The sequence below is a fragment of the Impatiens glandulifera genome, chromosome 6, assembly GCF_907164915.1.
Source record: "Impatiens glandulifera chromosome 6, dImpGla2.1, whole genome shotgun sequence".
In the NCBI taxonomy this organism is placed as follows: domain Eukaryota; kingdom Viridiplantae; phylum Streptophyta; class Magnoliopsida; order Ericales; family Balsaminaceae; genus Impatiens; species Impatiens glandulifera.
The window spans coordinates 23142404-23155668 of NC_061867.1; the positions used below are offsets into that span (position 1 = coordinate 23142404).

The 13265-nt window shown below is 31.7% G+C and overlaps 1 protein-coding gene across 1 annotated transcript; it reads right to left on the reverse strand.

Annotated features, from left to right (window-relative positions):
- Positions 1-11196: 11196 nt before the first annotated feature.
- Positions 11197-12825, reverse strand: LOC124943381. Its single transcript, XM_047483893.1, has one exon. The coding sequence runs from the start codon at positions 12823-12825 to the stop codon at positions 11197-11199; it is 1629 nt and encodes a 542-aa protein (XP_047339849.1).
- Positions 12826-13265: the final 440 nt, after the last annotated feature.

The following is a 13265-nucleotide window of genomic DNA, read 5'->3' on the forward strand; positions in this document are numbered from 1 at the left end:
TACAAAAAGTTACAAAACGTGTTAAAAAATATGTTATAAAAAATATTACAAATTATATTATAATGAATATATTTTAAAGTTACAAAATGTGTTAAAAATTATATTATAAAACCTATTACAAAATATATTATAACTCAATATATTTTATAACTATTAATGTTCTAAAATATATTATAAAATAAATTAATTAACAAAATATGTAGCATACAAAATAACCAAATATTTAACATAATATATTGCTAAATATAATTGTTGTAAATATTAGTGATGTTTCAAATTATCTAATGACTAAATGTGGTTTACTTCTTTTACTATATTTATGAAATGAATAAGGTAATCATTATAATTCAGTTAAGATAAAATGATTACGGCTTTATAATAGAGTTATTAGAGCGTTGATGTGTTAGTCTAGGTGGTCATACACCTCAGCAAATGACTCATCTTCTTACTCTTCAGTTTATTTAAAATAATAATAATAAATGGAGAAGGAAAGAAAGAATCGAACACAATAAATAAGAAACCAACAACTTTCCTTCAAATTTCATGTGTGTTTCTTCCTCAATGAAAATTTAAATCTTAGGTAATAAGATACTCGTCGTCATTGTCGTTGTTCTTACACCTCAGATCTAGATTAGTATCCCGATTTATATTCCTTCGATCTAGGTCGGTCAGTATCCCGATTTATATTCTTCTTGTCTAGGTCACTTAGCATATTCTAGGGCCATCTTCCGCCCTTTCTCCATCGCAGGTGCCGTCGCAGGCCGTCGCAGGTGCATTCCTTTCAATACCTAGTCTTGACCTCAATTATCCATTGTACTCTTGGATGTTATCATATTCATTTCCTTGGATGTTTATGGTAATATGCATTTTCATAACAACACTCGGTCGTTTTTGATGATTTGTACAATAGTATCCCACATCCAAATGCTGATATAGAAAACTTTATATCCGAGGTTACGGTACTCGTTCAAAACCGTTCATTCTTTGTCACTCTCGCAATAAACAACTGAAATGTGTATTTTTTCGTCAAACTGATAATGAAATTTCTGCATTACTATAGATATGGGATGTGGATCAGAGGATTCAAAGAAATGCATTGTTGTACAATGACGATAAGTTCAGAGTATTCTAGTGAACAAAAGGGAATTTTGATTGCCATTTATTTCTAATAGGTGATATCAACTGAAATTTCTAACCCAACACAGAAAAAGGACATTGAAAATATGAATAGACTATTTGATAGCTTATTGAAGAATATAAGTGAACCTGGTTTAGAAATTGGTTTATGTTTGCATTTATCACTTATGATGAGTTATGGAACTGTACTGGATGAAGATGATAGTTTCTCTATTATCAGAATCAACGGTTCTGATCTGTTTCGATTATTACGTCCTTCACAAAGCTATAAAATGTGAGAATGAAATCTAATAAGTAACATTAGGTAAAATTTCTAATATTTTAGTAGGGAGAAGTAAATTAGTATGGGTTGAGCTGTTATTTGACATATTGCGTGTATTTATTATTAGGCACCACTCTCTGGTATTAATTATTCAGTGGCAGGATGTTGTAACTGACAAAGATAGAGCAAAAAAGTTTTGTTTCAAAGAGTTTAAAGATGTTATACATGAAGTGACATTTATGCTCCAAAAGCACCTAAATATGGAGCTTAAAGCTCTCATGATGATGATGATCGTGTAGCTAATAGAATAAAACACTTTGGATGGAAAGACGAAGAATAAACAAGAAGAATGCTATGATTATCTTACTCTTAAAAAAGAGATTATATGATTTAATCTTTTATTTCAATTTTCTTCATGTTAAGTTGTTGTAATCTAAAGAATATTCTCAACAAAGTCAGTCTTTTTTATTGTAATACTTCTCATTCAATTTTTTTTCTAAAATAGCACAATTAATAGTTTATAGTTTTTTGTATGATTATGACTTATATCTTGGTAGAGTGCTATAATTTAAATACATGTCTTGAATTGGAATTTATATATTGAAGTCTTAGTTTTGAGTATGAGATCAACTATCTCTTAATAGTTAGAAATATATTAAGATTCAATATAGTTTTGGTGAATTATTTTCATAACAAATTGATTGTTAGCTAATATTTAAGAGAGAATAACGAATTGACACAGAATTTTGTAAAAAAATCAACCATGATTTGAATTGAACCCATTTTAAAATACATCATTACAAGTTAAAATAAAAATACATCAAATATTGTATTTTACATGCATAATACCATCAATATTAAATATATTATAACAATAGAACTATAACAAACTATTATATTTCATGCATGTAAGGTCCAGAAATTGCGCTTTTGTCATCATTTTTTTGAGTTTTGGAGAGGTCAAAATTATATTATACAATTACAAAGTTGCAAAACTTCCCAAAATACCTCTCACACATAGACAGACAAAAGTATAGACTTATCACAAAACTACTACTCTTACACTATCTATAAAGCATTTATTAACTTGAATTAACAGACATATCTAAGAAATTAGGATAAATGACAATCAAGTTCTTCCTTCAAATCACTAGACTCTCATCTCTTTGAATGAAGAATCTCACATATCTTGATCCAATAGTAGCCACTATTACTATTATATACTTCTTTTAACCACAACAAACATTTTCTCTAGCGCCACTCATAAATAAACAAGTATCAGGTCAAATATCATAAAACGATAGAGCATTAAGTTATAATCTATAGCTTTTTAAAGTTAATTTCTTGTTTTACGTCATGGATAAGTAAAACTGCATTAGAAGTTGTTGAGAATAACACCACAAGCATATTTCAACTACAAAAATATAAATAAATCACATCAATATAACAAAGTACTCCCAAAGCCATATGAGAATCACATACTTTTCTCCAAGCATTCAAAAGACTTGAATTTCCAACATTTGGTTAACCAACTATTTCTATCTACAAAGTTAAACTATCAAAATTTAATGTTATCTAAAGAATATGCTCAACAAAGTATGTCATAAAATTAAAAAATTATTTTTATGAAACAACTATAGGTTGCATTTATACTATAAACTTTCAGACATCCATATTTGGTGTCAATCCCATCAATTAAATTATACATTAAAATTGAAGCTTAAAAACTATGAAATACATATTTAAGAAAAAGTTGAATAGTAACCTGATTCTGCAAACCTAGCCACAACTTCTAGACAAATCTTAAGTGCGTAGCGTAGTCACACATCACTACTTGGACATTGCAATTAACACATCAAAACTCAAAAATAGATTACAGAATCAATTCTAACAATAAAGACTCTAAGAATTTTGGATGCTTCCAGGTATTGCTGTATGTTCCTATACACGTTATTCCTAGGAATATTTCCCAATAGTATAGTTCGAGGTTTTATTACTTGTAATAGGATCTTGGCAAATGAAATTGTTATCTGTTAATGCATTTCTTTATTAGTATAGATCGGTGATTTGTGAAATTGGTTAATTAACTTTAAAATTGTCTTGTTGGTTGAGAGAATAAACCTTGTTGATCTATTGCAGCAATTTCAGTTGATTGTGAATATTGCAGATAATAACTTCCAGCTTGCATTGCCCGATGTGGTGAATGATGTAGATAAAAATCTTCAGCTTGTATCGCTTGATGTGGGAATGCCATCTATCACAAAAGTAGGTAAATTAGATATTTAAAAATATTTTATGAAGTTTAAATAGAAAATATTTATGTATATGTACTGTAAACATTTCAAAATCTATGTTGTTGATACATATAATGGTGGTTATTGGGAAAGTAGTGTTGTTGACGATTGTGGTTAAACATATGCTGGATACATTATACATCTTACCCTTTTTTGAGATCGTGTCGCCGCATTTTTTTTACAATTTGCTCAACTTTTGACTATTTTTTTGTTGTTGGCGGACGTCTACGAGACCTTACTTTTAATGAACTATATAATTTCTTCTTTCCAACCATTGACTCCATATGTGCTATGTTGTAACTTTGATCATCACCCAATGATACAATAAGGTTATTATCTATTACTCTCTGTTTTAATTCTTCCAATGTTTGTGTTACAACGAAGTAACTCTCATCATCTTTTGACCCAAGATCTGAGACTTCATATAACAATAGTTAAAGATTGTTTTTTCTTTGTCTTTCTTCCTTATTACAACATGAGTCATCTTAAATATTGGTCATTCCTTGATACATACGCTTCGCTTGATGTTTTTCCTCCATCGATCTAAAATATACTTTTCAGGAACTGTATGAAAATTTAATTGGAAGAAAAGGGAAATCAAATTCCTGCACAAAATTCCTCGAAACTTAAATAGAAAACACAAGCACTTCATCTCACATTGTAACTCACTATAGTGTCCCTGAAAGGTAATGTCTATTTTACTAGTTTCATTTTCCCAAATATATTTTCTACCACATTAAACACATAAGTGGAGCCCTCTTGCTTCACTTATGAAGTGTTGTAATATATCAAGCATCTCATTTTATTCTAGAACATCTTAAAAAACTTATTTGTGTACACAACATTAAACTGCTTCTAAATTGGATGAACACTAATGGTTGAAAAACAAGAATTAAAAGACACAAAATCTAAATGAATTTTCTTTTCATTCTTGCTTTTCATGGCAATATCATATTTTTCAACAAATTGTTTCAATGTTTTCTTCGAATGCACATAATCGTCAAAAAAATGAATTCATACTTTCACTTCTTTGACTAGTTGACATCCCAGCCCAATATTTATCTTTCACAAGCGCAAACATCCATTATCCTCCAAATTAAATTCATCAATAAATCTCTTCCACTTACTATCACATTCTTCAGCTGTCAATAAATTATACAAAATATTTTTCAAGTTCTTCTTTATGAACTTATAATTAGCATAACTACTAAATTTGACAGGAATTTGTTTTGTGATATGCCAAAGACATAAGCGATGATGTGAATCTGGAAATACTTCACCAATTGCAATTTCATGGCTTTGCATTGATCAGTAATAATATCTTGTGGAGCTCAACCTCCCATGCATGTCAGTCAGGTTTTAAATAACCAAATAAAAGTTTTAGAATCTTCTTTAGAAACCAAACCACAACCAAGAAATACAGACTTACAATGATTATTTACTCCAACAAACAGAGCAAATGGCATATTTAGTCACATAAGTAGTATCAAATGTAACAACTTCATAAAAAAACTCATAGACAACTCTAGATCTTCCATCTGCCCAAAATATATTTTTTATACGACCAATGTCATCTACATCAATTATATAAAAGAATTTTCATTTCTACTTTGCATACGGCAAAAATAATTATTCAAAGCTTTTGCGTCACCATTCCCAAGTCTTAGTCGTCGTGCCTCAACCACATAGTTCCGACATTTTCTCTCATCAAACGACATATTTTTAAAGCCACCAGCTTCAACATCAAATGATTTAAAATTTTAACTCAAAGTAATTCCAGCTTGATCATTCAACTCTAATTTTCTCTTTGTTTGAGAATCTAACACTTTGTAACATCTGAAATGTCGTGACTTTGTTGGACTTAATGTATGATTATGTTCAAGTTGAATACTTGTAATTTGAAAGAATCCATCTTTCTTAACTGTAATATTAATCTTTGCTTTGCAATTCGTTATAGTAGAAAATCTATGATTAAAACTATTATTTCTTTTAGAAACAAGCTTACCTTCTTTGGCGCATCCAAAACATAAATACTTCGCTTGTTCGTCGTCTCCTTTTTTGGAACTCTTCTTTTTAATACCAAACCAAGATCTTGGGCATATGATTGATAAAAAGCAAGAACTTCTTCTTCGGATGAAAAAAGCATTCTCAGTTGTGTTATATTAACACTTTTGGAGGTTGACGAATATCTGAACAATTGCAACCCCACTTGAATTGTCATTTGTTTTCTACGTCATAGTTTTCAGATCTTCAATTCAATCAATTTATTTTTGCTCCATAAAAATGATATAAACTTATTTTACATGATTGACATAAAAAAATTTGCATTATTGATATAATAGATATATGTACATATTCTACATAATTAGTATACCGATATAAATTAACTCAATTTACACTTATACAAACAAATTTTGCAAAAAGTTTGACCTTACATATCAATAAACATAAATAATATATAACATTGTCACATAAATTCTGAAATATTACCATAAACATAAGACTAGGTATTGAAAGAAACGCACCAACGACGAAGAAAGTGCGGGAAGTGGCCCTAGAATAAGCTTATAGGCATTATGTTTTGGAGCTTCTGCCTTATTCGCCTTCATTGACATCTACAATTCATATTCAGATAAAAGAATATATAACATCCAAAACTACCATAAATAATTTGAGATAAGGACTAAATATTAAATTGAAACGTATATGTTACGAAAAAAGGCGGAAGGTGGCCCTAGAATAAACTTATAGGAGGCGGAAGCCTATCTTCATTTAATATTCAGAGTGAATATCAACCTGGATACTGACCGATCTAGATTGAAGGAATATAAATCAATAGCGGCCTAAATCTGAGGTGCAAGAACAACAACAATGATGAGAATCTCATTCTCTAAGATTTAGGGTTTCAGTTAATAAGAAAGCAACAACAAAATTTAGGATTTAGGATTAGAAGAAAAGTTTATGGGTTCCTGAGTTCTTATTTTCTTCGTTCGGTTCTCTTTCTTTCATTATTCATTTATTAATTTTTTATTAATTAAACTAAAGAGGGAGTAGATGAGTCATTGCTGAGGTGTATGGCCACCTAGAAAGTCATGTCATTCCCTCATTTTTTCACTCACTATTTTCCCTCTCCTAATCATTTTTCTTAATAATAATTATTTCACTAATATTTTTAATCACCTTACCTAACATAATTCCCTTACTAATACTACAATCTAACCTTATTGACAATTCAACATATGCCAAAATGAAAATAGTAGATATATACACATCAATATTATGCAAAAGATTCTCAAAGTCTATGAAGCTTCTCAATTTTCTCATGGAATGAAAGGATATCAGGAAAGTTGTTATTGTCAAAGTAAAGGGTGATCGGTTCTTCTCGAGTGTGTCCAAGTGCTGCTTTGCTTCTATTGTCTATGATGTTTGGGTTGAGCGGAATGCGAGAGTCTTCTCTAGAGTTCGGCGAGATATTGAGGAGGTATGGAAGGATATTGTAACTTGTAATGATCTGCCTTTAGTATCGGAATTAATATCACATATTGATTGTCCGTGGTTTATATTAATTCCTTTACATCACATTTATTTTACAATTATGCTTAATTAAGTTAGGTGTTTACGTTTTCTTTTTTTCAGCATTTTTATAGTTATAGTCTTTTTTATTTGCTATAATCTTTTCATCTTTGATAATAATAAATCTCTCTTCCTATGTTTTTTTCATACTTAATTGTTCATATAATTCTTGCATTCCGCACAACATAACCGATGTTAATTCACTCATGAGAACGTGTAGAAGAATACCCATGTGTGAGCATAATTGGACTCTATGCAAAAATTGGAGAATATTATATTACAAAGTCATTCAAATTATTTCTTTTACGACGCGGTAAAAGATAGAGATTAAGATTTATGTTTGTGTTGTCCTATTATTCATAGTATTTGTTGTAGGAATGCTTGCATGTTGTTTCATTTGGTTGGTTTTATTTTAAAATAAAGTTTAAGGCAGTGCCAGACCTGAGAAGAACACAAAACTTAGTGCCTCAAAGCTTAATATTCATACATATATTTTTTATTGATTTAAATATAATATTATTTGTAACATGAATTCTAGAAATAAAATATCATCAAAACAATATGTCATAAGTAAATACTAAAAAAACAAAGAAGATCCAAACAAAATATAAAATTTATGTTCTGAACTAGTACATAGTCACTTGAATATTACTCGTCTCGCATTTTATGTAGCGAAAGTATTGATCAAGTTTGCATAACCAACTTTCTCAATAATTTTTTTCTCGATAGATAACATAGCTAACCTATTTAGTCTTTCTTGCGACATAGTTGATCGAAGATAAGTTTTAATCAACTTCAATTTGGAAAAACTCCTTTCCGCAGATGCAACAGTAACTGGTATAGTCAGCAAAACTCGATATGCGGTATAGGAATTTGGATAACAACCATCCATTGTTTTCAAATAATTCAGCACATCAATCGCTCTTTTTGCTTCTCCGGGTAATGAATGTCTTAACAAATTTAGTTCTAGAAATAAATTTGATCCATCAACATCGGAGTGCCCATCATGTGTTAAAGAATTTTGAAGATTGACACATGAGCTCAAGAAACTTACTGACAATGTTAATCTCATATAATAACTTGTACCAAATTATCATTTCGGTTAGGAATTTAAAATTCTCAAGTTCAAATGATGCCACGCCCTCAGCTTCACTCTTTATTTTTGAGTCATAAGAAGTGTTTTCCAAATCAATTAAAGCATCTCGAATTTTTGAAGTCTAGTCTTTTATAGGCTTCACACTTTCAACATGGCTTTCCCATCGTGTTTGTGATAATAGCTTGACCGTAAGACCTTGTACATGATCTTTGAAGATTTGCCACCGCTTGGTAGAAGAAGAGAATAATGAATATATGCGTTGTATAAAACCAAAAAAGGACATCGCTTTAGGACAACAATTTACCATATCACATAGTGTGAGATTAAGACCGTGGCATCCACATGGAGTGTAAAAAGCTTTGGGATTAATTAGTAATCTATTTTATACACCCTTGTGCTTGCCTTTCATAGTAGATCCATTGTCATATCCTTGACCTCTTATATCGTCAATTGCAAGTTCGAGATTGCTAAAAATATTTTGAAGCTCTATAAAAAGCCCAAGCCTAGAAGTTACATTAACTTTCAAAAATCCAATCCAAAATTCTTCAACCACTATTGCATTTTCTGAATCATCCACACATCTAATTACAAGGGACATTTGTTCCTCGTGACTTGCATATGGAGTGCAATCAAGTATCACAGTGAAATACTTTGCATGCTTAATTTTTGCAACTCTTAAACTTCTTACTTCAGCTTCCAACATCTGTATCAATTAATTTTGGATTTTGGGCCCAAGATAAGTGTAATGAATTTGTCGTTCTTAAACACGCCGAAGATGTTCCTCTATTATTGGATCAAATTCGACAATCATTTCAATTAACTGCAAAAATATTTCATTATTCTCAACATAAAACTTTTCACAATCTCTTCGAGTGCCAAGTTATTTTTCACAATTTTTTGCACAACTACAATTATTCTCTTCAATACTTGTTTCCAATGTTCTCTCTCTTTGTTAATTGCTACTTGCACACTTTTATCAATTGTCTTTTTATTTTGAAGTCTTCTTTCTAATTCAATCCAACTAGTCATACAATCAATATGATCTTTACTAGTTTCATGATGATTTAGGCATCCGTTGATATTCTTCAAATCTTTGTATCTTTCGTCAGCCAGATAACCAAGTTTCGCCATGGTTCTCTGAGTTTTGAATAACTTACAACAAAAACAGAAGATCTTGTCCATAGAAATAGAGTACATTAACCATCTTCGGTAACTTTTCTCACCATTTGTCAATTGTCTCTTATAATGTGATGAATTGAAATGTCTTCCAGTGTTATCAAGAGAAAACAAAATATCATCATATCTTTTAGGATCTCTTTCAACCAAAAAGTCCCTAATATTTTATATTTTGTCCCAATTTCCTGGATCATTAACATTTAAAGAAAACAAAATCTTTTGATTTATATCTCCATTAGTGTCACTTTTAGGCATACTTATATCGTTCACATTTTCAGACTGTTTTGGGTCTTCATTGCGAAGTTCATTCAATTCACCATGTTCTCGATCATTAAACTTATCATCGATGTCATTCTGGTTCACTTGCTCTTTTATTTGATCGCTTGTGAAATACTTATTAAGGCTTCCTACTTGGCTTTGAATTAAAGCATCTTCCTTTTGTTTTTTCTTTCTTTTTTCTGCCCCAGACAATTGTTTTCTTATAGGAGGCATGCTTGATAAAACTCTAAATGTTAATCTGCATTAAAAATTTATAGATTAACCAGCATTCTATGAATCTATGATTAACCACAATGTTGCACTTCGCTATGCAATAATGCAAGATACAGATTATGAATCCACCATTCCACTAGACAAGTCCTCAACAATAAAAAATAATCAAGTAAATCGAAGAAAAATCTCACCGAAATCGGAGGAAGAACTCAAGTGGGAAGTGGCGTAGTGTCGAGAAACAAGGCTAGAACGAGCGAAAAAGGCCCAAGAGCTCGGTGAAGGAGACGACCGAGTTTTCTGCTCCGATTCCGGCAAGCTGGAGTATCGACGATGGGCTTGGGGTTTGGGGGAAGTGTTTCCTTTTTTTTTTACAGAATGCTTGTTCTTATTTTTTTTTTCTTTTTCTTTGATTTTTTTGATATATGAGAATCGTGCTATTCTTTTCTCCAAGTAAGATAGTGTTTTTTTTTATTTTTATTTGTTTGGATACAAATTAAGTTACAGCTTATCATTGATAAGTTATAAATTATTATTTATGGGCTTTTTAAAAATAAGTCCACGAACATATCATTATAATTTATTTATTTTTGAAGATTTTGGTAGCCCAAAAATATTTGGGCGGCCCAAAAATATTTGGACCTAATTGCCTCACTTATTATACAGCAGGTCTATGCCTGGTTTAAGGCGGCTTGTCTAGTTTGATCAAAGAACTCATATTATTTTTGTTCTCTTTGTGTTAGTGAAATCATTGACCATGTTTCTATCGTGCACTAATGCTTGCCCTATTTTAATCTGTCAGTTAAGGTTCTCATCTAATACATGTATTTTTTTTTTCCAGAATTCTTACTTTAATGTATTGAAAGAATTTAGAGACCAGACTTAATACTTGTCATTCTTATCTTACCGGCCCATATGAGAAGTATATTCAAAATATAGCAACTATAAATATATATAAAAATAGAAAGGTTAAATATTTAAAGAAAAATATGAGTAATCTCTAATGAAAAGATTAGGATACACAAAGTCAAATTTTTCTTAATTGCAAGTAACCAATTACAACAAAAAAAAAAATACATATTTTTTTAATTAAAAAGAAAAAACTTATCCAAAGTAGATATTCTAAAGATAACTGCAAAGAAAAGGTGGATATATATTATTAACGTTTATCATGTAGGGCGAAAGGGCAGATAAATGACACCGCTATCACTTTTCACTGCAAATATCATTTTGGAAGAGAATCCAGGAGGGGGAAATGGGTCTGTTGTTAGAATGAATGTTGAACCTGTCTGAGAAGCACATGCATTAGAAGGAGGCTGAGCCGAAGTAGAAGCATGAGAACTCGAAGTAGGAACCATGCCTCCTCTATCAACTTCATTTCTGTTTGTAGGTTGGCGTTGAAGATAAATTCTTATGGATCTGTTCCAACAAATGTAGTACCTGGTGGATATTTCAGGCTTACAAAATCTTGATGGCACATCAACGATATGATCTACAATGGGCCTTACATAATTTCTCCATGCAATCACAGAAGTTGCATTTTCACGATCAACTTGACTTATGGGAATGTCTTGATCAAACCCAAACTGCATTGCCACTCGATGAGGTAGATATTGCTCAATGCAATCCACTTCCACCCCAACAAGCTCAGATACCCTGATACAACGGGCAAATTCCATGAGAGCTTCCCTGTGTAAAGATGTGTTCAACACCCTCAAGATCTTCTTACCATACAGTTCTGACATGAACCCTTCATAAACACGAATTGTGTATGGCCTCCATAAAAAGTTCTTCTCGCTCCTATCGAAACCTTGAACAATATTTTCATTTTCAAGGCCCTCGATCCTTGCCATATTCCATCGGCATATTAGTGGCTGGGTGATATGCACTGTCCTAATGTCTTGTGGCCTCAAAGACTCAAACCTCTCCCAAATCCAAGCCTGGACCAACTGAAATGGAGCCCAAAGGGTGATCTTATTTAGCAGCATCGATTTGGATGGTTTGTGCGATCTACATTGCTCACGTCGTTTAAGCAAATGAAGGTCCCTATAAAGGCTGGCTAGGACAGCAGGGGCCAACGCCATTTTGGTTCCCCTAGATAGATGGATGGCAACTGGGAACACAATAGTTCGAATTGTGTTAATAGCTGGTCCAGTGAAAACAAATCGGGAGAGCCAAAGAGACAAAAATGCTTCATGCTCTATATTACTTCCAGTGCCCATAAATTTGTTCATCCAAAGATACTGACATGCTCTAGCTGCTTTTGTTCGCCCGATCTCCAGTCTCTCCATTTTCAGCATGGTCTCAACGTCCTTCAATTCTGGAGTTTCTAATGGTTTAAGAACACAATAATCTCCTAGACTGTAGCCTCCGATTACGGCCACGTCCTCTAGGGTAATTGTCGCTTCTCCCCATGGGAAGATAAATGACTTGGTTTCGGAGCACCATCTATTGGAGAGTTCGAGGATAACCTCCTTGTGTTTTATGATGGTGCAAACAGAGCCGGTGATGGCATCTGCAATTCCGGCTCTCTCCCATAGAGTTTGGTAGAGAGGGCGCATTTGGGACACCCACTGCTCCCAACGATGTGTACACATTCTCCAGCCATCGAAGAACACATCGGGATTATTTGAAGAGATAGTGTTGGTTGAAGGGATAAGTACTGTAGGTGAGGTACCCTCCGCATTTAGGGAAGGGTGGAGGAAACGTGCCGGTCTGTATATAGGCATCCCATCCCTAGCAGGTGCCATCATCAATTCTTCTCTTTCAACCATGAGGGTTACAATTTGGGCAGCCATTGATAAAAGAGATGCAGGAGAACAAGAGCTAGCTAGGAAGCTAAATGAAATCAAGAATCATATGATAATTTATTAATATTATTTGCTATTTATAAACATTCTATGAAAAAAAGTTGTTGACTAGATTACAAAAATCTTGTATTTAACTGTAATCTTGCAATATTTTATTATTACCTACTTTTAATAATTAATTAAAAAAAGTTATTAGATTTCAAAAATCTAATACCTTTGTTTATATTAAATGATTTAAACTTATCTTTTTATAAAAAGTATATTTTAGTAATTAATTAAAAAAAAGTTATTTGACTTTAAATATCTTATTTTTTTAATATGAATTACATTAAATGTTTTTAAATTAAGATGAAATAATTTATTAAACCAGAACAAATATTTGTTAATCAACTATCAAAAATAGTATAATATTGGTTATGAGAATTTTT